Raw genomic sequence first — 25,681 nt, forward strand, 5'->3', positions numbered from 1 at the left:
TATATGTATTAGAGCTTCTTTTTTTGAATCTGAAATTTATCAGTGGTGTGAATACATGAATGTTTGATTGGGAAGATGGACCTCAGGTTAATTTTGAAAGCATCTGTTTGTCTTTGAAATCTGCTCCAGAGAAAATAAGCAGGGGATTTTTACTACTGTATTTATCATCATACTTGTTTTATTTCAAATAATTATCCAAATATGTTAACTGTCAGTGATAGTCTGGTAACATTCCTTCTGCTTTTCCTTGGTGATCCTGAGTGGATCCATCTGAACAGAGGCAAACAAGCGTATTTTATCTGTACCTGAGATAATCATGACAAATTATCTTTTTGTCAGGGGAGATAAATCAGCACTTACTTACAAGTTACAATGTTACAAGTTAACAATGTTAGTTCAAGAAGTGTTTTGCGGTCAGACACATGGTCTGATTTTTTGGGTGGTCCTTTGGGGACCCAGGAGTTGGACTCGATCTCTGTGGGTCCCTTCCAATTTGGGATATTTTATGATTTAGCTTATAGGGAAAATGACTAGATATTATGAGATCTGTAAAATAAATGGAAAACAATTTTGAGGCATATTTTGTTTCTAACCTAAGAAATACAAAGGTAAACACTTTACAGAAAGGCTTAAAGTTTCAGTAAACTGTGGTATCTTCCTTCTAAGCCCTCTGGTAAGTCTGATTTCTCTGAATATCAGAGATACCTTTCCAGGTCTTTCCTCTAATGGTAAAAACATTCTTCTGCTGTGAAAAACATTCTAATTAAGGAACATAATTTTGGGGAAACTTCATGTATTTTCTGTTCTATTTGCTACCACAACTAAACAGTCCTATAAAGCCCCTGTCATAAGGTGTTTAGACTATTTTCACCTGTTTGTATACATCATTTTGCATGGTAATTACAACTGCTCAATACAGAATGTACCACAAACATAACAGGTACTGACCAAGAACAAAAACAGCTCATGCATACAGTCTTTCAGGCTATACAGTACAAAGAACATACAGAGAATGTACATTTTCAGTTCTAATAATTCTAAAACAAAGATGATGAAGCATAAGAGATTAGTACAGTATTTGCACCTGACTGCTTCTGAATTCTGGCAAAACATGAAGAACTGTAGCATTAGCTATTTTGCAATGTATTTCACTTGCAGCATCCATGTTTGTCCTGCAGGTGGCACGTACTACCCTCCTTCCTGGGCTACTGAAAACTATTGCTGCTAACCGAAAGATGCCCTTGCCTTTAAAGCTCTTTGAGATTTCTGACATTGTAGTGAAAGATCCTAGTAAAGGTAAGAAAAACTTCCTCAGCATTCATAACTCTTAAATTTCTTCTTGGAAAGGATTGTAGGCCCAGGTTAGTTTCAGAAGCTTTCTGGGAAACTAGTTAAGATTACCATTGTGCAAGCTTGGGAAAAATTAGGAATTTCCAGCAGAATGATACCTATGAAAGTAGATCCAGCTTTTTAAAGAAACAGAAGGAATGACTAAGAACTGCGGGGTCAGCTTGACCTGGACCCCAAGTAAGTTCCCAGATGGCAGCACTGGGTTTGTCTGCAACACTGATCTGCTGGTACAACACCCAGAGGAATAGAAGGGGGATTGATTTGACATAATCAGTTACAGTTCCAAGACTTTATTTATTATAGCTATATTGCATCTTTCCTAGCAATGCTGTTTACTCCAATAGCCAGTGGTAGGGTACACACTGCACAGCTACTGGAGGATTTCGTGTCCACGTTGCAAGGGGACTGCTCCAGCTGGTAGCCCTGACTGTGACTGCTTCCCAGTTGTGCATACAAGGATAAACTCAAGGCAATTTTACACCAAAAAGAACCTGCTCTAAACGTATTTAAGGTATGTTGCTATTAGAGTACTAGAGCCTGCTTAAACTGCTGCAGTCTCAAAGAAGCGCAGTGTTACCAGTTGAAAAGCAAGATGTCTTGAGTCAGGGAACGGCAGGTTGTATTTGCAGCGTGATTCTAATCTGGACAACTATAACTCAAAAATGTGGGTGTCAGGGCAGTTATCTTACCAACCAATTATCTTATCCAACCTTAATGATTCTGTGGTCTATCTTAACGTGAATCCCCTTTCCATCACCTTGAAACAGGATTGCTATTATTCGTTCCCCATATTTGTGTTCTGGATTATTGACAACCAATACAAAGAATCAGATTTGTAGCACGCATACTGGGTAAAGATCAGAGCAAGTCTTTGTTTAAAAGTGTATAAATAAACAAAAAGCCCAACAGTATAAAATTTCCCCACTCCTGCATAAAAAGATTTTCCTTATCTTTCCTTTTCATCCAACTATGCTAAGAAAGCATGGCTGCCTTTGAACTGCTCTGTAACGTTAATTATTTACATGAAACAGCAAAAGCAGCTAGATCACTTTTCAAAAGCTTCAGTGAAAGCCTTCCTGTGCGATGGGGCCTCTGTGCACTGATTTCACTGTACAGTGTCAAAATTTCAGATTATCTTCTTTATCAGGAAAAATGTACCAAAGTAAAATGAAATGTAAAAATGGATTTTTAAAATAATAAACATTTTTCTAAAGAAATTTACCAATTCCTTTTTACATGGTATACCAAGGGAAAAAGAGTACACAGCTACAATTCTTGGGAGTATGTGCTTGTACAGTAGGTTACAACTTGGGATGAAATTTTGCCTCTCAGTGGAAAAGGCTGACATTACTTTAAATTCAGCAGCAGAAATGGTTTTGTTGTTTCATTATCTGGTTTCAGATTTTAGTGGTTTTGTTTAAGGTATCTGGGATCTGCAAAACAAAGGTTTATATAAGGCGTAAACAGAAAGGCAAGTAAATTGCTTTGGTGATGATTTTAATTTGTAGATTACTTTTTTTTTTTTAAAAAAAAAAGGGGGGAAAGCCTTGCCAAACTAAACAAGCAGTTTTAGGAAAACATGTACCTTTTTTTTTTTTAGGTAAATACAAACATTTTGGTGCTGTAGTTCATTCCTTGTTGGGGGGCATAAGTTAGCTGAAGTGCAAAAAACTTGGTACAGATGGCAGAATAGCATTAGTATTCCTCAGAACCAAGAGAGGGGCTATTTATCTTGGAATAAGGAGCGTGTTTATCCTGGCTTTATAAAATTTGCAAGTTAAATTGATTACTTTTATTTTGTTCATGTTAATTGTAGCTCTTGAAAGCTTTCATTTACGTGGATGGCTGCTTCACAATTTTGTAAACAGTGATGTTGTAGCGTGCTTCATTTTGATGGGAATCACTGCAACAGATGTACGAAACGCTTCTGGGGCCGCAGCTTTGTACCCTGTGCTCGTAGGCAGCCCTCTCACGGGCTGAGAACTTGCAGGCTGTGAACAATATCTAAAATTGTTTTAATGGAGTCTGTAGAATAACTACTGTTTTTCCCAAACTTTGAAAATTAAACTTGCCTAATAAACAGTTTGAAAGGGAAGGGGAGAAAGAAATAACTGGTAACTGCAAACACTGAAAAATGTGGGATTGTCCTCTCACATATGGAATGAGATTTCCTGCAGAAGGCTTATGTCAGACTGACTAATTTAATTTTATTATTTCATGATTTTGGCATGCAGAATTTCCAATTAATAATGTAAGAAGTATGAGTCAAAAGTATACTGACATTAACTGTATTTGAAATGCCATCTTGTAGTCATTCATGTGTGAATGAACCTAGCTTTTAAACACTGGTTTTTAATAAAATGCCTACTTACACAGAACCTACGCTTACCAAGGTGAACAGAACTTATTTCTCTTCAGACATATCTGGCAGAAAGTCTTGACGTACTAAATTAGCAAAATGTGTGCCAGATTTAATATAACTAAATGGAACCAAATCTGAGCAGAAATGTTTCTTCTCAAGGCAAGAGGAAATGTGCTGATTTTGAGCAAGTTACATAGCATTTGTGTAGTTAACTTGTAACCCTAGAATAGTCACTTCCAGTAGGATAGTTATACTGCTTCAGTGTATAAATGATTACCTTACACTGCTACCCCTAACACAGAATACCTTTTCTTGCTCATCACAATGAAAGACATGAATCCATCATAAAATCACCTCAGATTAGTGATCCTGTGGAACCTGGCAAGCTTATGGTAGCATATTTTTAACATAATTTACATCATTTGAGAAGAGCTGATGCCTAATTTGGAGCATTTTTCCAAACTCTGCTTGGAAGTGTTAGTTACAAGCAGAAAATAGCTGTGGATTTTCATGAAGCTGTGATACAAGTTTAAATGAGCAGGTGCCCCCTTTCAGATTAAGTTATTTTTCTGAAGCATCCGTAAGGTGGAAGGGGGCAGCATACAGCACTGCTTTATCTTCCCCTGCACCCTTTGGCTCACATATTCCTAACCAGCTGTCCATCCTTTGGACTGTTTTTCAGCAGCATCTCAAGGAAGTGCTTTGAAGTCTCAGAAATATATATATATAATTTAGGTTGACGTACTTGGCAGGCCAATTTAAAAAATAGAATTACTTCATGGCATGACACAAGAGATCTCTTAAGTGAGTTATAAGGAACTGAAGCATTTCTAACATCCGCCAGCTTTTACATACAATTCCTAATACTTTTTCTCTCCTATTGTCTGCAGTGAATGAACTTCTTGTGTCGTAGCTGTAAAGGAATAAGTTCTATAACACAGCTTTTTGGAATGCTTCAATATGCGTCCTTTACTTTACCAAAGATCTTCACAGTTGGCTTGAAATCATGAGATATAAGAGTTGTTGTATACATTTCTTTCTGAATCTTTACTTAAGAAGAGTGATCTGAAGACACCACCGACTCTGAATAGTAATGAAATAAAGTTCAGATAGTTGTCGCTTTCTGCTGGCGTAATGATCGGAGAAAAGTGAAATCATGCTACTGAATATCTAGCCCAGAAAGCTTGCTTTCTTAGGAACAAATGAAGACTTGAGGAAGGGAAGAACACTTCCTTCTTTTCCATTGGACAACACAACATGAAAATAGATTATCCACCATTCGTGACTGTAGTACTGACTGGCACCTTATTAGAGCCAGCAAACTGAGACACACAATAATGATGCGACTGAACAGCCAGCTTGCTATGAGAACAAAAGTCAGATGTCGTGTTTATCGACATTTTCTCTGCAACCTTTACTTTTCTGTGTTGCTGTTGTAATACAAAACTTCAGGATTGAATTCTCCATCATTATTTAATACTGCAAGTTATAATAATGACAGTAAAGGTTTCCCAAGTGACAAAACGCAGAATTACTGTCACAGTAAGTCCAGCTTTCAGTGACTGTCAAGAAAACTTGTGGCTATATTGCCAGGTTGCTGCTCTAGAAGTTTTAAATGACTTTTGGCTCAAAAAGGCTGTGCTTTCATCTTTTGTGTAGGCTCTTGCTCCTGTATTTTGTGTTCCTTTTGAATCCCCTTTTCTCTGTCCACTTAGTAAACTTTTTCCTGTTTAGTTTTTGATTATTTTTCTTACTAAATGGTCAGTCAGACCAAATAAGCAAGATGTAGATTTACTCGGTGTCTAACTTCTTATGTGGTAGGCATTACCAGCTCAGGGAACACCCAGTGAACGCTGGAGTTTCTGCTTGTGCTTAAGCTTACTGTACTTCAAAGATCAGCTAGGGTGGATCAGACCAAAGGCTCACTTAGCCTAATATCCCGTCTGTAACAATAGCTAGGCGTGTTTATCGAGGGAAAAGTACAAGATCAAGTAAGTATATATAATATTTTCCATTCTCTGGCCAATTGTAGCCCAGGGACGTACCAATTCAGATTCGGTTCTTTGGCTTCAGTAAGATGTGATAGATTTCTCCCTATGAGCTTCCACTGTAACCAAGGAGCTGTGTGAACTTCTGGCATCCCCAAAATCTTGTGAGTGAGAGATTTCACTGCTTAACTAGGTGATGCCTGAAAAAACCTCTTATTATTTGAAGCTTGGCACCTGCTATTTTTGATGTCCACTAATGCTTCTATTGAAGGCAGCAAACAGTTAAACCCTGTAGAAAAAGAATTATCTCAAGGTCTGAGGTACTCAGTTCTGATACTTCCGTCCAGAACCTCCATACAGTTTAGACTGCGGGTGCAGCTGTACCTCCTGTGAATTAAGTAGCTGACCACGTAGGGATCTTCAACCACGCTGTCTCCCTGGGCAGCACGCAGCGCAGCTCCTTTTTTCCTGGGAACTCTGAGTTTGACTGAGATGCTTTGTGATCAGAAGTCCTGAGAAATGCCCATTGTGCACACAATTTCACTGTATAAAGAACATAATTCACCCTGTAATATACTAGATTTCATGTGCATTGCTTTCGGCTGATTTCCAGGAAAGAAATATGAAAGCCCTACTCATGCAGCTTTATGGCAGGTGGTACAGGCCTGCCTTAACTTGCAGGCCAGGTGGAGTTGTTCTTTTTACTCCTTCATTCCTTCACTACTGAAGAAGCTCTTATTCCCCTTTTCCTCTCAAACATTACAATTAGCCAGAGGTGTTAAGGATTTCTATTATGATTTTTTTTAAGCAATTACTGTCAGTAAATAAATTTTTCCCTATATCTAACTACCACTAAGAGGAAGAGGTGAAGATGAGAGGGTCTGTCTAGATATGAACAACTAAAAGTCCGCAGATACCAGAGGACTTTCTAGAATGGGAAGAAATTTACACACAGAAATCTGGCTGCAACTTGTTGCACTGTGTCAATACCACAAAGCAGTGCAGTACAAAAGGAGCTCAGCCAATGACTTGCAGTCCATATTGTAAAAAAAACAAGCTGTGTTTTTGACTAGCTGTAGTGAAAATGTGCTGAATGCCCTTTAGTGCTTTAAGCTATTTTGGTGTCCTTCTGGAACACCTTTCCCAGCCAAACTGCAACTGAAGGACTCCAGTTTATGTGCTGCAGGATTGCTTCACAGTGAACAGAAGCATGATAAGTGGGGATGATCAGGAGATTGCCTTAAGAGCTGCAGGTCTGGTCCAAACTGAAACGTAATGTACCTTTATACTGAAGATAGTTCTAAAGCATATGAGTTTCCAGAGGAAGAAGATAGTTATGTAGAGAGTTACTACCCTGCTTTGAACAAATTTCTCCCTTGTTAAACCAACTTTGCTGAACACGCACTTGCTGTTCAACTTTGAGAAGGTGAAGACCTGAAGGCAATAAATGAATTCACTACATTAATCAGTATTTTGCATTTCACCATAGCAGAATTGGCAGCTGTGACCATCAGCTTGTTACTCTGTTCCTAGATCATTTCTTTCAAAAGACTAAAAACCCTGAATTCTGCAGTGAGTAAAGCTTCTAAACAGACCGCAGTAGTCCTAGGTGGTGTATATATAGCAACGGTATAGCCTGAAGGTACAAGTATAGGAACATACAACTACATATTCCATTTGAAAGTATAAAAATATATATTTTTGATAAGTAATGTAAGAAAATCTACAGTAGGAAGAAAGTAGGGTTTTGAGTTAAGGAACTGTCCAAAGTGGGACACATTTGTATCACAGTCTCAAGTTCATAGGAAGTTGCACATAGTCACTTGGTTTCAGGGATGTCCAAGATGATGGAAAACACCAGTTGTGATTTGGAAACCTGTGTGAATTTAGATCTTGCCATAGATTACCTTGTTAATGTTATTAGGCATTTCAAGTTGTGGGCCAGTTGTTTTATATAGGTAATTATTCTGCAACTGAGTTTTATCAATATCTAGTTTTCCCAGCAACACCACTAGTCAAAATGCAAAAACTCAGTAAGAAAACTTGTCTGTTTTGAATGTTTTTTTTAGCGCTTAACTATATGCCTGGTACTTGTCATTGTGTAGAGATGCTTGTATTTAACAACACTATTTCCTGCCCAAGACATGGGACACTTGAAATCTACATTTATGATTGTGAGAGCTAGTAGGTTAAAGAAATCCCCTTATTTCCTTAGATAGGTGCATGAGAGCGCCGTTTTGTGTTCTTATTTCTCCTTTCAGCTACAGGTACCTCAGTCAGTAGCAGAAGAAAACAGATGAAAAAGGCAAGGTTGAAAGCATATGGTTTCCCAGATCATGTAATTACTTTCTTCTTCTTCAGATGTAGGTGCAAGAAACTACAGACATTTATGTGCCATTTATTACAACAAGAGCCCTGGGTTTGAGATTATCCATGGTTTGCTGGACAGGGTCATGCAACTTCTGGAAGTACCACCAAGCGAGGAGAATGGATATGTGATCAAGGCAACTGAAGGTAAGGAATACACTACATCTGTGTCCTGCAGAGCTTGTTGTTGAGCTCAGGTGTTCCCCTACAACGTGAGGTGAACTTCCCATTGTCAGCAGTAGGCACTAAGAGATTTTTATTATATGCTACCACACCACAGTATAAATGAAAAGGCATTAACTGCATTCACTGATTGTAAAACAGGCTTAGCGTTTTTCTGCAAGCTGTTGTTTATATAAACTACAAGTTGACAGCTTTTTAAGGAGAGGAGGAGACTCATAGTAAAGTGTATGCCATAAGCTTCAGAGAGTGTTTACAGTGAATTAATCCAATGATAAGGTAAATAGGAATTTACTGAATTAATGTGCATGCCAGATACCCACTATGTTCTCTTTGGGTAACAATGCCTGGAAAAGAAAGCTTCTTACATCTGATCTTTTAGTTTATAGCTTTATCTGTACCCTGTATTTATATATGCAACTTTTATTTCTATATTCATGTGAAGATATACGTCTTTTATTCAAAGACCTGCTTGCTGTCTTTGAGACTGCTTAGACAAGCAGTTGTTTAACAGGCCACTTCATTCTCCATACAGAGTAAGCTGCCCATGAATTAAAAATAACATCCTTAAGTGCAAAGACTCTTCTGTGCACGTACATGCATATGCATGCAAGAGATAAAGAAAGCAAGCTGACCATACTGCTTTATTGAAGGAGTAATGAGGTTGATGTAAGAGAACAAGCACCAGCAGCTAATCTATTCTGTTAACTAAAATAACAGTGTAATAATTACGCTACAGAAAAGCGAGACTGCAGGGATGGCAGCTTGCAATTATACTTCTCTCTGAGCACCAGTGCACGGATGCGTATACAATAGTGACATAAATTGGCTCAGCTTGGAGAAGTGCCCTTTTTCTGCACTTACAGGATCCCCGACAGCCTGATGAGCTTGCCTATTTGTAAAACTGTAACGCAAAGTTGGTAGATGCCTCCTTGTTTCACAGTGTGCTGCCAGAAATGCCAAACGTAACACTTCAACCAAAGGGTCTCCTGGCACATTTTTAATGCACAGTTGTAATACATTCATTCCCTGCCCCTCTCCTCCCATTTTTTTCCACAAAGTAGTTTGCTCAGTACGATTTAGGCAGACTTTCAAAGATTTTCCTAATTAAAACCGTTATGATTTTCAGGTTGACCAGAGGGCTCTTTAAACAATTGTGGGTTTTGTTCTAATTCTGCCAAGTACAGAACAGGTAACAGCAAGTGTTATTTGGGGCATTTAGAAGAGCCTTAAGGAGCTGGGTACTCAGCTGCCATTGAAGTGACAGTCAAACCTAACTGTCAGATTCTCTCTCAAAACCCCTCTGTAACTTGTTTTGAATAGACATACCAAGTTTGCCGTAGTAAAAATACTTGCAAATGTTTTATATTCTGTATTATAGCACTTCAATAACGTATGACTGACTTAAGCAACTGGGAAAAAGATCTCAAAGAATAGTCCTAATACAATGAAGAAGTTATTTCTAGATCCTAGTACTGTTTAGTATTCCTGATGCTGTGGATTTGCAATATCCTTTCAAAATCCCTGCATTCCCATGATGTTACTACACAATGCATTTAGTGTAAAGGATGGATTATGCCTTGTCATATGCAATATATTACAAGCAGTTTGTGGCTTTTGGCTGTAGACAAAAGTGCCTACTACTTTCTGTTTCACCAGTGATTCAGAAATTCCCGTGGGATGGCATGTAGATCCTTGCAGTTCTCCTGACATTGGAATTTAACCTCAGTAACAATGCAGATGGCTGATACTCTGGTGCCAAAGGGAATGCAGTGTCACTGCACCAACTTACTTAAAAGACCTTGACTGCAGAGATGGCTGGAAGTCAAAGTAGTTTAGAGGGGTTTGTTTGTTTTTGACTTGCTTTGCAATCTCTGAGTTAAGCGTGCGTGAGAGAAAATATCAGCAGATGATGGAGTAAGGTCAATTGCAGAGTCGGGGGGAGGAGGGAGGCAGAAAGATATCCTATAACATCTTAAGAGACTGCAGCATACTGAAATAATTCAGAAAGAGAGCAGTACTAGTTACTTCAGGCTTTAAATCAGGACATTACACATGGCATGGATTTTTAGATGCATCTTTATGGAGCATGCTTTTTTATTGCCTGTGCCAAATTAACGTTTATGCACTGAGAAATGGGTTTATCCCACAACACTGATTCTGATTTAGAAAGATTCCAGGTACATTTTCTGTATGTGATCTTAAGCAAAACTTGAGCCTAGTTTGCAACACAGTGTGAAGGTAGGGCTTTAGTCCAGCTTTATTCCTTGTGTGACTGATTAAAATGGCTCCAGTGATTACTGGAAAACAATACTGGAAAAAATGTTTGAGTAAGCAACAAAGAGTAGATAGAAGAGAGATGTATTGCGCACATATTTGCCTCTTTCCCAAATACACTTTATAGCAGAGGCGTTTCGTTTTTCATTCTTCTTTGATCCATACGTGCAAATCATGGTCATTTAAGCCCCTGCTGTCTACCAACACCTAAGCACCCTGTGATTTGACCTTAAGGTCAGAGCCTTTTTGCCTTTATAGCAACACCTGTGGAAAAAAGTACAGATGCTGGAAAATATGGGTGAAATTGTGACGGTCCCCTGGCCTTTGCACTACTCTTTGGTGTAATTTGAGCTAGGTAATAAATGAAGTGTTTAGGGCAGCCTTAAGGAAGGGAGGGTTTTGAGTGGATGAATTCAAGGATTTCAGTATACATTTGGTACTCAGTACTTTTCCGTTTCTTAAAGTTACTGAGGATACTTTCTTCCTTATTACCACTATATATAGAAAATTATAAAATTTCAAAGACAGAACTCTGAAATGCTACCCATTGATTTAAAATACACAGAGTAGACTTGCTGAACTCTACAATTACTGGCCTAGAAGCATTTTGGGTATATTTTAGAAAAGCCAAACAGATGAGTACAAATACTGCATCACTCCTCAAATCTGTGTATTATGGAGCATACCTTTTTTTGCATAAAAAAATCTCAAAATTTTAGCCAGTTCCATATCATTAATAAAGTGTACAGGTCACTATGAATGTGTATGACTAGGAAGTAAACAAAATAAGATCAAAACTTTTTTTTAAAGAACAAAACTACAAATAGAAGGAGCCAACAAATGTTAGGTAATCCTATGTAATGGAATTGTGTCTTTTTTTTTTTTTTTTTTTACATGACCTTAATTGGTTTCACTTCCCTTGAAGTGAAAACTAGTGACATTCTGATAACTATATTGGAAGGTATTCTTAATTTCAAGTTTTAGTCTCTGCAGAAACGGGTACGTTTTTTGCCACATTTTGGTCATCCTGTGTCCTAGATGACTATTCTCTTCCAGAAATCAGGACTGGGATCACAAAAGGCAATGTTACTCGTGGGATTTGGGTCCACAGTAAAGTTTTACTTAAGCTAAAAAAGAGTTTATGCATAGTAAATACTAATGGTGGATTCTCTATCATAGCCTTCAAGGGTGTGGTGTGAGGTATACAGTATAATTACCCTCACTCACCTTAAAATATTTGAATGACTGTCCCTGATTTAAGGAAAGAAGCCCTATTTTTGCAGTACCTTCTAAGTGTCTCTTTACCTTCCAAATGTAAATGAATTAGGCACAAACTGTTTAAGAAGGGAAAATACCCGTATTTTATGAAAGTAAAGCAACTTGACATGTTCACAGAAAATGTTAATGGTAAATCTGTGAATCAGGACTGCTTCACTGTGTCACACTGCCTTCCCTGACTATTGATATGTGATGAAATAATAGTGTTCATGGGAAAACAATCCATGAATAGCATGAGGTTATGACATCAGCTACTTTTTTGTACATTTTTGACTCGTAAATTTCAGCTAAAGTCTTACATACATATACGTTGTGTGGTTTTTTTTTTTTTTTTTTTAAATGTTTATGCCATTCATTCTTTTAGGGTAATCAACAGTTTAGTAAGGTTGGGAAGTCAGCCAGTTTGTGTTCAACATAAATGCATACTTAATAAATGCATACTTACATGCCTACTAAGTCTCATTTCCTTTAGTAATTGACAGTTGTCTTGAAAAAAAATTCCTTTCTTTTTACTGCCCTTAATTAAACAAAAGGTGTGGTAAAGTGTAGAAAATTTTAATTCCACAGTAAATCATAGCAATAGCTTCTCATTTAATAAGGCTTAGCTGTGAAATCAGAGGTGTAATAGTTATCTCCATAACTAAGGACATAAATAAACATTTATAATAATAATTATACAACGAATCACAGTCTAAATCTCTGTTCAAAGTTAATCTCAATTCACAAGACAAGAGGAGGGAAGTCCAGGACTAATTCTGAGTTACGTGTATAGAATTGAGCCCCTGCATGTATCTCTGGTGATCAGTTTAGATTAGGAGATTGTAACACACAGAGGTTTAGTACCCATGTTGAACTTGGCATTGTTAATACCTGTTCTGGTTTAATGAATTCAAGCTTGATTGCTCTCAGTAGCAATCCTGGCTTTTCAGTTTCCTGTCTTGGCAAGCATTGCATCATTCGTGAGTGTCAATGATTGTGTGTTTACTCATAGATAAATAAAGGAAATGTGTGCTCCTGTTTAGATTTTTTTCTTACAGTCAATTCATGCATTGACAGGACTAAGAGGTAGGGACAGGTTTTTTGTGTTTGTTTTTATCCGATTCATTTTACTACTTTTAAACATATTACCCTAATTCTGCAAGGATTTTTAGGAATTCTACCACTGGGCGCTACAATGGCTTAACTATAAAGCATCTTGCAAAATTAGCTATTTGTCACTAGTTCTCTTGGCTTTCCTACTTCCAGGCCTTATGACTTTCCAATTAGTTTCTCACACTTGCTCTTGAGCAATTTTCCTTGCAGCATCAATAGAGCTTAGTTATATGAAAAATTACAGTTCTAGCAGCTGAAGTCAAATTATCTAATGGATTGGGTGTGGCAGTTCACTTAATGTCCTTTTAATTACCTATCATCTCTGCTCTTTATTTCCTTCCTGTAAATACACTACTTCCAGTTTATAGGAACTAAATCCCTACAAAGTTAAGCCAGGTGCTATCAAGCGTCTTCCCACACCAGCGTTGATACTTCACATTTGACTGTAATTGAATTAACACCCAAGGAGGTACCTGGCAAAGATGCAGAACAGGAGAGAGTTGCTTATTTTATTTAATTAGCCAAGTCGGGAGTCTGCAGTGTCTGGAGTTTCTACAGATGAATGCAATCTATCAAGATTTGACAGAACGCTGTATCGCTGGACATCTCAGAGGTGCCTTGCTAGTGGCAGTGAAGCAGTTGTGGCAAGCAACACTGAAACAGTTTTGTGGCAAAACCCTTGGTTAGTTTCTGGAAATAAGTCTCATTTCATTAGCTTTGTGTTACATAATTCTTCTCTATAATAGAGAAAAAAAAATAGAGGTTATCAAATGTAAGTTTGAGGAGGGCTTTTTTCTATTCCTATGGTCATTTCAGTTCCTCTACTGGAAGTTCTTGAATGTGCCTTCATGACACCCTATAATGTTTGCACAAAGCTTATCCCAAAAAAAAAAAAAAAAAGAGATGATAGGGTAGAAGAAAAGTGTGTTCTTTTAGCGCAGCATGGAGCAACAAGAGGTTAGATTCCTCTTTTAAACTTCCATTACCAAGCCATGTTTGACAGATGGTTTTTCCCCGCGTATGAAATGTTGTGTAAGAACAAAGAAAATACTTGTTTCTTGAATTCGGATGATGATTTCAGATGGCAAACACCTTCAAATTGCCTCACACAGAGCTGTTTCCTGTGGTATAATAGTGGGAGGAAAAAAAATCCGTGGAAACTACAGAAATATTTTGGGGAAGGGTGTCAAGTCAGCTTGCAAGGAGACAAGTTATGTTCTCGTACCATCCTCTTTTTTCAAGTACTAACCAATAAAGGTTACATTTCTTTATTCTCATTGCCTTTTGTTCTGACTGTTCAGGGATGCTCCAAACGGTAGCAGTGCTTCTCAAGATGCTTAGACTTTATTTCTGCCAGTTTCTGTCACCTCACAGAGCCATCTGAAACATTGGCGCTTGCGTTTGAGCCCGAGACGTTGGTTTCTCCTCCCTAGCATTTAGTCTTTGCTCTTCTGCTGTTCCTTTACTGGGGAGGCCTCTTCAGAGTTACATTGGTTTTTTGCCCCCGAAGGCAACTGTCTTTTTTAATCACACATCATAGCAAGTCTAAGATAAAAATTTTCCTTGCATCAAGAATTTTTGAAGTCTGGCACAACTTGCATTACACAACACAGAGTTAGGTCATTTGTTTTTTGTGGTTTTTGTTTTTTGTTTTTTTTAATACTGTCTCCTTACATTTTGAAATAGAAAATTATTTCTTCATCAGAAACTGTTTTCAGCGTAGCTGTTGCAAAGCCCTCTCTATAAGAGATGATTCATCCAAGCCGGTAAGCAGAAATAGCAGCAAATTGCGGACCTTGCTCAGCGGGCAGGGGCAGTGCCGGCGAGCTGACAGGCGGGCGCAGCGCCGGTTGCGCCGGCTTCCCTGGCACAGCATCGCCCTGCTCCAACTAGAGGCCGGCTAAGTGTTCCTCTGATCTCATCTTCACTACAACAGTAATGCTGTGATCGGGGGTCTTATTAAATTTGTAGCCATAGTAATCACCGCAGTACGTTGGGCTTTTAAAATAATTCTGGTTTTATTTATCCTCGCTGTTATAGCTTTGAGCTGGGGGGGCGGGGAGGGTTTTTTGTTTGTTTTTTTTTTTTTTAATTTTGGTTTTGTTTTTGAAGTGAAGGGCTTCTTTTATGATCCAATGAAAACCTCTTCCCACATACGCATCTGTTTTAATAAAGATGCAGAGAAATGCTGCTGGCTGGCAGTTACGAAACCAGTGTTTAGGGCGGCATCAGCCCAGAGCCCGGTGGCTGATAACAACACAACGTCAGGTGCATAAGTCATCCGTTCTCATCAGGGCCCTACGTGAAGGCCCAATGGTGTGCTGGCACATCTTGAAATCGCTGTGACACTGTAGCTAAGCAGTTCTCTGGTTTGGCTTGATTTTTGGACTGTGGTACAGAGGCAGTGACAGCGCTTCAAATTTAGTATGACATACATTTTCTCCCAGTTAGATATGCAACAAAATTTTAAACATGAGTTTGTAAGATTTTTGTCTCAAACTTTTACGTCTGTGTAAATGCAGGATATTAAGATTAGTGAGTCTCATGCCTCTGGTAGAGGAATTGACTTTACCTTCACTTGTACTGCACGAATTAGAAAACAGTAGATAGCAAAGACGTGCTGAGCTGGAGCAGACTCAGCCTAGGCAAAGACTTCCCTTGTTTGGGTCCAGAAGCAAACAGCCACGTTTATTATAGTCACAGCCTTGCTTCTGGTCCCGGGCTGGCTGACAGTCGGCTGGTTCAAGCAGTTCTGTTCCTAGGGGTACAGCCACGTGCTTTGACCAGAGGGCTCTGGTCAACAAAAGAAGGCTTAGTTGCTAACACTGACTAACAGTTTCAGCATCCACTGAGACTCATATCTTAATTATGTACCATTTCGTGGAAGTTTAAGTCATTTTCTGAACCGCATGAAATGTGGTAGCCATAAAAGCATATCGTCAGGTGGCTGCTGTCTATCTCAGCAAGTGGTGTCAGGTCATACTGGGAGGGGAACACAGCTTGGTCCAGGGCATGGGATGCACAAACATCATGCAAACTGCCATGTATTAACGGAGACTTGCAGACTGACAGTGCTGGTTCTTGTTATCCTCTAATGCCTCTGTGAAAGCAGAGCCCAAAGGCTAAAACCTACTGGCTTACTGTGCAACGTGGAGTATTCTGCACCCCTCCACCATAGAATACGACTTATTGTTTCCTCGTTTTTGAAGGATTCTTATGCAAAAGGTGAATTTTTCTCTTGATACTTAAAGAGGGACAAAAGCAGTCACGGAACAAAAAGTTAGCTGTGACATGATATCAACTTGGGTTTGGGACTTTTAGACAGGACAAACTAACATTTCAGATAAAGCTGGATTTCAGAACTGGCCGAAAAACGAAGATGAGCTATGTAATGGTATCTCTACAGTGCAGCTCAAGTCCAGCGAAGAATTGCTGTTTCTTGCAACTGCCACACAAATGCAAATTTATTGAGCTTGGTACACAAATATTGATTTATAGAAAAATATATGAACGGTAAAATTCTTTCTAGGTTTTCTACTCACTTTTTCTGTAAACATTATGTAAGTAGTCACAATGATACTTCATCACTGACTGTGTGATATCCTATTACCTGGATCAGTGACCCAGGATGTCTGCTTTCCTTAGCCTCAGCATCCATCCACATGTTGCCTTCCATTAGAAAGGGCAGGAACATACTGCTGTTACCCACATAATCTTAACTAGTTCTGACAGTACTGTAATCCGGAGAACAACAAAAGAATTAAGAGGAGCTCTGAACCTGTTATGTTCTTGACAACCTCTGGACATCCACTGACACCCAACACATCCTCTGCCACAACAAGAATGAAAAATAAAGTTAGAGCCTAGAAGTCTGCATTGCTCTCTGTTCTCAAGGCAGATGAGGGGAAAAGACTGCTACCTCCCCAGTTTCAGTGCAACTCTCTCTTAACATGACTGTAACAGCTGACTCCAGGCTCAAGCAGTATTACAATTACTCCACACTGTTTACAGTTAAAAGTTATTGCAGGCATTGTAAAAGTAACTGACATTTAACAGCCGATCACAGAGAAATATTTACAAGAGGAGGGTTTTTTGTTTGCGCTTTTTAATTTCAGACAAATCAGAATAGAGGACAGTATTTCAAAGATGTATGTTCTAAGTTTGTATTTGCAGAACAGTATCATTGATCTCTAAATAGCCTTAAATACTATCAAGTTTGCTTCTCGCTGAAAAGAGAAATTAGCCTTACAGTGTTCCAGAAATCATGCAAGAGTTGAGGTCTCTGATTTTTAAGGAGTAGCTTAAGGTAGATCATCCCATGACAAGATGTGATTTTGAGGTTGCTGCAGTTTGGGAGCTTTTTGCATAAGGTTTTGGGAACCTGACTGCACTGCATACACGCACAAGAAAAGATAGTTGCCTATTTTAAAGAAAAAAAAAAAAAAGTACTGTCTAGTCTGATGGCATACTGTGAGTTTGTACTTGAATGCACCTACCTAAAGAAGGAATTAGCCAAAAGCGCAAAGAACCTGATCCTAAAAAGAAAAACAACCACTAACCTCAAAACTAAATTCCATACAATGTAGCACAGGTAAAATACTTGGACAGGTGAGTCAGAATGAGCCAGTCACACCAGCTGCCCTTTCACTAAGGGCATGGGGAATTAAGATGAAAGACTTCAGAGGCCACATGAGCTCCTCTCTATTACCTTCTTAAGCTTCAGCTTCCGATGTTCCTTCAAATTATAGGAACAAACAAGTAGGTTTGAAGGCTTAGTGCAACTGTAGGCCTATAATACTACTTTAATCAATTTCTTTTTGAAAAGGAGGGAGAGTAAAGCAGAGAAAAGAAACTGTGCAAGGTGTTTGACAACAAAGAGTGCAGGGAACTCGGAGCTTTTTGAGGGTCAATTAGCCAGAAAACGTGCTAAAGACTACATGCTCTATTGGATTACTGGCCAAAGAATTACCCCAAAGCAATCAAAGTGGCCCCATTGCCTGAATACAGAAAGGCAATTACAGATTTTTGAGGACATGCTACAGAAGCTTTAATTAAAGGTATTACTTCTACATCACTGAACATTGGAAATTCAATTCTTACTTGCAGCCACGAGAAGTAGCTTTTGTCTTTCACTTGCGTGTAGGATATCAGCATAAAACATGACTGGCTTTGGCATCTCTTCTTTAGGAATGCATATTGTGTTTCACCCCACCCCTTCTTGCAACCAGCAATTATAATGTTGACATATTAATAGGTGGATTTCCATTGCTAGACCTTCTGGTTTCCTCTGACATTGTGTAAGTCTCTATCAGCAAGGACAATACGATCCCTGGCTGGATTCCAAGGTGAAGTTTGTGAAGTACTATTTGTGTGCAGAACAGAAAGGATTGTATGAAAAGAGCGAGGAGTTTGTTGTCCTTAAAGTGGTTGGTATAGTAAATCGCAACTTTTAAATGAATTTTCACTCAGCATGCTTGATAGCACAAGCAACCGGTTCTAGAAGAGCAGACTTTGGATATTTTGCACCAGCACGCATGCAGTCACCTCCTGACACACTCACTGATAACCGTGCCTTCAGGTGTGCTTTAGGCTCTGGCTAGCCAGGTAGCTGCTTTCTCGGCCTTTCTCTGTCTTTCACAGCCATACGGTTCTTAACAATGCTACACAGACAGGACAACAGACACCACTGTCAGCTTTCAGTTCCTGCTCAAAGTTGTAGGTCACTGCACTAACCTTTCACAGAAGGCACCCTCTGGATTCCTTTTGGCATCAAGGCTTTACTGGGGCTTAAGAGTGCAAGGCGTCAGCTTACCGCGTGGTACGTTCAAGCAACACAATGGTGCAATTTTTGCTGACTCCCTGTATGTGCAAGCAGTGTAAGCACCTATCTTTCCTACAGCCTTAACTCTCACTCTGAGGTTTGTACCTTACTCCAAGAGTCGACACAATGGCCTAGGACACAACGCACATGCAAGCTTTGCTAGGAGCCTAAAACACCACTGCTATTTCCTTAGTATTACAAGGAACACGCAAAGCAAGAAAAATCACTTACCTTTGTTCTATGGTTATTTTGATGCCTCCTGTGGGTCACTGTCCTGCTGCAAGGACTGGCCAGGCCCTGCTGCAGCTGCTGGCTTGCCCAGCCCAGGGAGGTGCCCCTACCTTAGATCTCCTTTTCTAGGCTTGGGTGGTCCTTCACTCCAATCACACCCCTGGCTACAAAACGCCTGTGTCCCTTTTTCCCCTCTTTCTGCTCACATTTGTTTATGTTTCTTCTGTGGTTTATCTTTCTTTATGTGCTTCCCTTTCAATATCAATATTTTTAATCTGAAATTTACATTTGCTCCAAGTTGTGGTGGCCTGTTAGAGACACGCGGACCACCACCCAGTCCCAGGTGTGAGCTCAGCTCCCTCGTTTACCACCTGTGGGAGAATCACTCAGCTCAGGGAACTTCAGGTCCCCCATGTGTTGGATGCAGGCTGGAGGCCATTCAGGGAAACAGGGATATCCTCCAAGGCATGCCGTGGTGCAGCCAGTTGACACAATAATAGTTTCATTATTAACTAGAGTTCATAAACTATCTGTAAACCTATTCCTCAGCTCAGGTTTCTCTGGTGCAAGAGCCAAGTGTTAGCCAGACAGATGGGATCCTAAAGCTTTTAACAGGTTCTTTCATTTTAATTGGCTCATTGTCTGAGCTCTGCCAGTCGGACAAGAACAATACTGCCCAAGCACCGTGTCTGTGAAGCACCACGCACACGGTGCAGTGAGTGTCCTGCAAAGTTATGAACACTTCGGGGTTAGCACAGCTAGAAGTGAAGAGGTGGTTTGAAGGTCCTACACTTTGTGGAGCAAAGTGTTTCCTCTTGATATTAATTGTGTATTTACATCTTTGCAGCAAGGAATCTCAAAGTAAATAACGTCGTGGTCATTGCCCAGCAATGGCTGTGCACAGGAGACCGAGCACGTGGCCAAGTGCCTCAGGCGCGGCCTGCAGCAGGCAGGCCTCCTGAACGCGTGGTGTCTGGTACACGCTTGAGCCAAGTCAGCAGCTTTTCCCCTTCCTCCCTCTCAGGTGGAGAGCCACCACCTCCTCTTTGGGGGTTGCAAGTCACTAATCCTGCTCAGTTTACCTGCTTCAGCCTACCGAAGTGACCCTTCTGTGGAGGTTCTGTGGCTGTGAGCGCTGGGTATGGCCTCATGTCCCCACCTGGCCGTGTTCGGCCTCACTGCTGACTGACTGGCTGTGCCCTGCGTAACATAACAGCGTTTCCTTGCCTGAAATTACAGAACTGTGTGGTACCATGGGACACAGCGCAGGTCTTAGAAGCTGCCTTCAGCATGGTGCCCTCTTCACCCCAGTGAACACGGTGTCACATCCCATGGCTGAGCTGGTCTCTGTGAGAAGCCTGTGGCTCAGCCTATCTCGCTGGGTGCTAGAGGTGAAACCGTAATGAGGAAAAACGTGTATAATTGTTACAAAGATGCAGGGACAGTAACTGGCTTTGCAGTGGATTGATTCAGTGCAGTATTATTTTTGACTCCATTCAAATATCTAAAGTTTAAAAATGGTTAAGTCTCATGATACATTTGGGACGAGATGTGCGAGAAGATAAAGTAACTTTCCCAAAGCTACACACAAGCTCAAAAGAACAGACAAATTAGACTCAGTATTTTAATTAACCGTATTGTCAAAGCTTTTTTTCATTTTTTTCCCATAGTTTTGTAGGGTGGTACCATGCCAACATTATTAACATATGCTTAGTTCTTGCTGTTGTGCCAGTATAAGCTTACACACAAGTTTCTAAAAGAATGTCACTGTATGCTGCTCACATCCGTGGTACAATACCAGCTTTATGCTCAAATAGAAAAGCCTTTACCACTAACTACAAGGGTACTTTATTTTTAGACTGTGTTTTCTCCCGCAATCTGCAGAGTGATCTGTATATGCGACATTTGTTTCTTTTCTAAACTTGTTTTGTCAAGTTTTATTTTAACGCTCATTCTGAATACTGCAGCTTGGCAGTGGAAAGTGTCGGTTTGGCCAGAGTCACGTGTCAGTAAAATTCAGGGCTTAAATAATTCCACTTTTGTATGTCCAGTGGAAGCAGTTGGTTTGTATTCACAGCTAAGATTGGAACTGGACGATTTAAAATGTACCGGTTCAGAATATTCTTCAAAACAACCTTTACTTAATGTTCCTGTGATCATTTACTACTGCCATCACACTTCATGAGGCAGCCAAAACTGAAGTACCCACTGAAGTAAAGTCAATTCACACTTGCAGCCTGCTGGACATAGAAGAGACCCAGTTGCTGCTCTCATTCCTGGAGCTGCAAGTTACTACTACAGACCTTACAGGAGACACAGCTTAAATGAGGTGCTTCCACCGGGGAGCTGGCAAAGATCGCATCTCTGGGCCTGGCCACTAGTGAGCAGAGTGCCATCAAAATGGTCCCGAGGTTTGAGGTTAATTTGGCCCTTTAGGGCCTTTTTAAATAGCTCCTGGTAAATACATTGAAACGTCCTGGGCTGGTCCTGATCCTGAAGCTTAAACAGCATTTGGTGCGATCAGAGTGTGGGTTGTCAGTAAGAAATGAAATTACTGTGATTCCTTTGCAGGATCCAGGGCTGAGCACCGTGGCAGTAACAGGCAAGGGCTGACTGTGGAGCAGCTCCTGGGCTGTCTCCACACCGCTCAGAGGCAGCTGGCGCAGGGATGTCCCCAGCCGCGCTGACGCAGCCTCGCTCCTACCCACCCACCGACTCCTCTTGCAGGAGATGCTGTGTTGGATTTTGGGATACTGAGAAAAAGATGCAGAGCAAGGGGAGAGGGCAGGGCAGCTGGCTGTTCTCTGATGCTGACTTGTCTGATATCTGAGTGGCAATCCCAGAGAGACCCCTTCTCTCTGTGCAGGCCACTACCATAAAGCCACAGCTGAGGCAGCTTGCTACAAGGGCAGCAGGGAGCCTGGGCTCCAGCAGCCTCGTGTCATCCTCTCCCCTTTCCTCCTTTGAGGCCACAGCACTGTCTGCAGCACTGCTAGCTGGCGGCCCCGCACACCATGCCTTGCTTCTGTGACATCCAGCCCTCTTCTCATTTTCAGGATTAAAATAATTGAAGGAAGTAACAAAATAATATATATATATATATACACAAGCTTCATATTTCAGCTTAGGCTACAGAGCCCATTTTTTCTAGTGTAATGCAGTTTCTTTTGGAGCATCACAGTACTCGAATCGTGCTGGAGCTGAACCACAAAAAGAGAAGGGAGATTTTTTTTTTTTCCTCTGTGAAGATTTTCCCACCTTGGAACATACATTCTGCAGTTTTCCTCTAGGGAAAGGCATTTAAAACATCCTAAATCTTACTAAATTTGAACAAATGGCAGGTGGTACTTGCCTACAGCTGTTGTGATGAATTCTGGTAGTGTCAGTAGCAGCACACTTGGGCAGTACCACCTGCAGCGTCGGTTCCATCAGGAGGTGTTGATGTGGGTACCACATACCTCATTATTAGAGAACTTAGAAGAAAATGTTTATCAAAACTGGAAGGGGAGTAGAGCTTTCTGGGTGCACAGCAGTGGAGCCTTTCCTTGTCCTCACAGAAGTGCCTGCTTTTGCTTTTGTTGCTCCCAGGTGGACACACTTGCTCTGAAAGAGGTGGATTGAGAAGAAGCTTGCTGGTTTGGTTTGGCTCGCTCTTCCGAAGGGCTATCAGATAAAAATGCTGCTCAGCTCAGAACAGGGACAAAAAATGCAAATGGAGCTGCTGTTAGGAGAGTTGTTCATTGTTCCTCAGTTTTACAGTGTATATGAATCTGCTTAAAAGCTCTTCTCCAGATGAGGAATGTAGTTTGTTTCTAATTATGTGACATGTAATCAAGCGTGACGTGCCTACTTACCCCTTAGATGACAGCAAGCTTTATTTCCTTAAACAGAGTAAGGTGGGAAACATTCAGGTATTAAACAGTGCCTAAAGCCTGCAAAAGTTCTTAATTTCAGTATCCCTCTGACTTGACTTATCTGTGCTAATTCCTTCTGCAAGAGTAACTTAGTCAAAACAACTGGAGTGCGAAAAATGCCCACGCTTTGGGCTTCACATTTTATTTTTAACTCAAATGGTTTCCTTGTTCGCTATCAATCATGACAACTGTTAATACAAGAAAGCGAGAGCCCATTCTTAGCATCTTAGCACAGAGAACTGTTTAATACTGAGCGCTTTGTTCTCCATGTTAAATGCCTATTGACTTCTTTGGCCCAGAGAAATATTGATTTTTCTCTTGCTTTCTTTACAGGCTCTGCTTTCTTCCCTGGTCGCTGTGCTGAGATCTTTGCCAAAGGTCAGAGCGTTGGGAAACTTGGAGTCCTACACCCTGATGTTATCACCAAATTTGAGCTCACCATGCCGTGCTCTGCCCTAGAGATCAGTATTGAGCCTTTCCTGTGAAGACCAGACTTCTGTCCTCCTACAGATGTCCACTTTCACATGCAGCATCCTCTGCTCCTCTGTCTTTCTCTGCAGGGAACATCCGCTTATGCTTTTAAGTTTCAATAAACTAAAAAAAACAACTCTGGCTCCATGGGTAAATATGTTCCTTACAGTGCAATTAGGCAGGCTTCTACAGTATAAGAATGTGGCATCAAGGATGAGACTGTGCCACCGATGTTTTTAAGGGAGGGAAAAAAAGCATCAAGTTGGGTGAAAGCCCAGTGTTTTACAAGAGAAATGTAATGGCAGAGCACGTGATTAGTTTTCAAAATCAGAAATGTTCCACAGACACAGCTTCATACTGTAACTGATTATGGCTGCATAACAGGAATCTCATTCTTTTCTTATTGCGTGAAATAAGATAATTGATTAGAGCAAATGTTGAGTGAATGTGAGCAGAACTAAGGAGTTGAGCTTTTATTCTGTACGGTTGTCATGTGCTCATCAATGGCTGGGGGAGGAAAATAAACTTGTTTCATGAAAACCAGAGATATTTTGTAAGCAAGATGTGTGTAATATTTGCTTCCCTACTCCAGACATAACTGTTGCTCCTTTATCATTCTAAATTCAGAAAGGGGAGTGGGTGGAATTAAATTTTTCCATGGTTGATGTAAGCCTAGCAGTTTTTGAAGCTCCAAACCAAATTGGAGCAATGCATTTAAGAGCATATGCCAGTGGTCTTTTGCACAAGGAGCTGAAAAATATCAAAGCTTTTGTTGGACTGAGGGATATTGGTCTGTACAAGCCAGCATGGTCCCTACTGCACTTGCGTAGCCCTACCAGTGGGTTCCTTAACCGCAGGGGCCAAGCAGCTTTGGGCAGTTTGATTTTCTTGCAGCCTTGCCCCTGACGTTATACTAAAACGTCTCACTGATCAGGATTTTCATCTAGGTGGATTTCTGGCACTAGTTATAGCACGGTGCACTGTGCCTCCGCTCCCCTGGAAACCGAGGAGCTCCATCCAGACACAGCAGCGCTCGATGTGTCCACTCTGGTGCAAGGCAGCTGCGTGGGTGGCCAGCTCAGTGCGCTTCAGCAGGCTCCTTACCAGCTTTTAATGAAGTTGGCTATCGCTCATTTGCAATCTTATAACCATTGCTAATGTTGCACACTAACAATAGTAAGCAGTTTGCATTAGGCCAATTTAGTGTGGCTCGTTTCCATTACGGAGCCAGATAGCCTCCGGCCCCGGGAGGAGCAGTGCCGGGTTAGAGCTCCGGGTGCTGGAGGAGGACGTAATGGCCGCTGCCTAATGGGAGAAGAAGTGAGGTGCAACGGTGAGGACAAGGTAAGAGGACAGCTCTGCGAGCTGCGCCTGCACACCCCTACCTCTGGAACCCTGCGGGCTTTTCAGTGGGAGCTCGGTCACTCGTCTCAGCAGGCGGGGGGGCAGCAGGCAAGGCTGGGGGGTGCAAGTGCTAATACATCACGAAAAATGCCCGACAGCTACCCATCTGGGAACGCTGCGGTTCCCCTCAGATGGCAGCGTAGTTTTTACTTATCCCTGCGTGACAGACGTGAAATGAGAGCACAGACATTGCACAACCGACTTGAGTGCACACGGAGAGTGAGAAAACTGCAGCCCGCCTTTCCGAGCCTCCCGAGGGACTATCCAGCTTGCCGTGTGCAGGATCTCTCTCTCCCCGGTGCCTACACAACTGTAACCAAGCAAGCTCACAGTGTGGGAAGCAATCTGTACCACAGATGGTAAGTATTAAAAAACCCTCTTTATTAGTGTGTCATGCATGGGGATTAGGACGACAATAAGGCAGATTTGCATTTCAGCAGAGTGCAGGCATACTTGTGTGCACTAAATATATCTCTGTATGCACGATTTTCTGACTCTGGGTGCCCCAATTCTCCCGTGAATTTACTGTCCTTTGAGTGTAAAGTCTAACTTAGGTTGGCACTAAGGGCTTGAGCTGCAGGGGCATGCGTCGCACGGCTTTCAGGGATCAGTTCTCCCGGTTCTTGTTGTTTCACGTCAGTAGCCAAGTACTCCACGAGCAGGACACCAGCTCGTTGCTGGGGAAGCAGCACTGCTTGCCAAGAGCAGAGGAGCAGAGTCAACAGTGAGGTTAAATTTGAAGCCTCTTCAGAGCCACTGAACCCCCTCCCAGCTGCCCGCGATGCCAGCAGCGCCTGCAAGGCTGCTCCGGCTCTGAAACCCAAGCTTCGCAGGAGCGTCGTGCTCAGGATGATCTGTGCGCCTGGACAGGCGGGGAACGGCATGTAATTCTAGCATAGTTACCGCATGGCCCAAACCCAACTGTCTGATATTTACAAACTGCTCA

General features: G+C 41.1%; 1 protein-coding gene across 1 annotated transcript in view; it reads left to right on the forward strand.

The window, feature by feature from the left end:
* Nucleotides 1-23,467, forward strand: part of FARSB (phenylalanyl-tRNA synthetase subunit beta) — a 38,342-nt gene extending 14,875 nt beyond the window's left edge. The window contains exons 15-17 of the mRNA XM_040566678.1: nt 1,179-1,296; nt 8,062-8,214; nt 23,194-23,467. Of these exons, the coding sequence (XP_040422612.1) occupies nt 1,179-1,296; nt 8,062-8,214; nt 23,194-23,345 (423 nt within the window). The 3' untranslated portion in view covers nt 23,346-23,467. The remainder of the gene's footprint in view (nt 1-1,178; nt 1,297-8,061; nt 8,215-23,193) is intronic.
* The last annotated feature ends 2,214 nt before the right edge of the window (nt 23,468-25,681 follow it).

Source organism: Cygnus olor, chromosome 9 (assembly GCF_009769625.2).
Source record: "Cygnus olor isolate bCygOlo1 chromosome 9, bCygOlo1.pri.v2, whole genome shotgun sequence".
In the NCBI taxonomy this organism is placed as follows: domain Eukaryota; kingdom Metazoa; phylum Chordata; class Aves; order Anseriformes; family Anatidae; genus Cygnus; species Cygnus olor.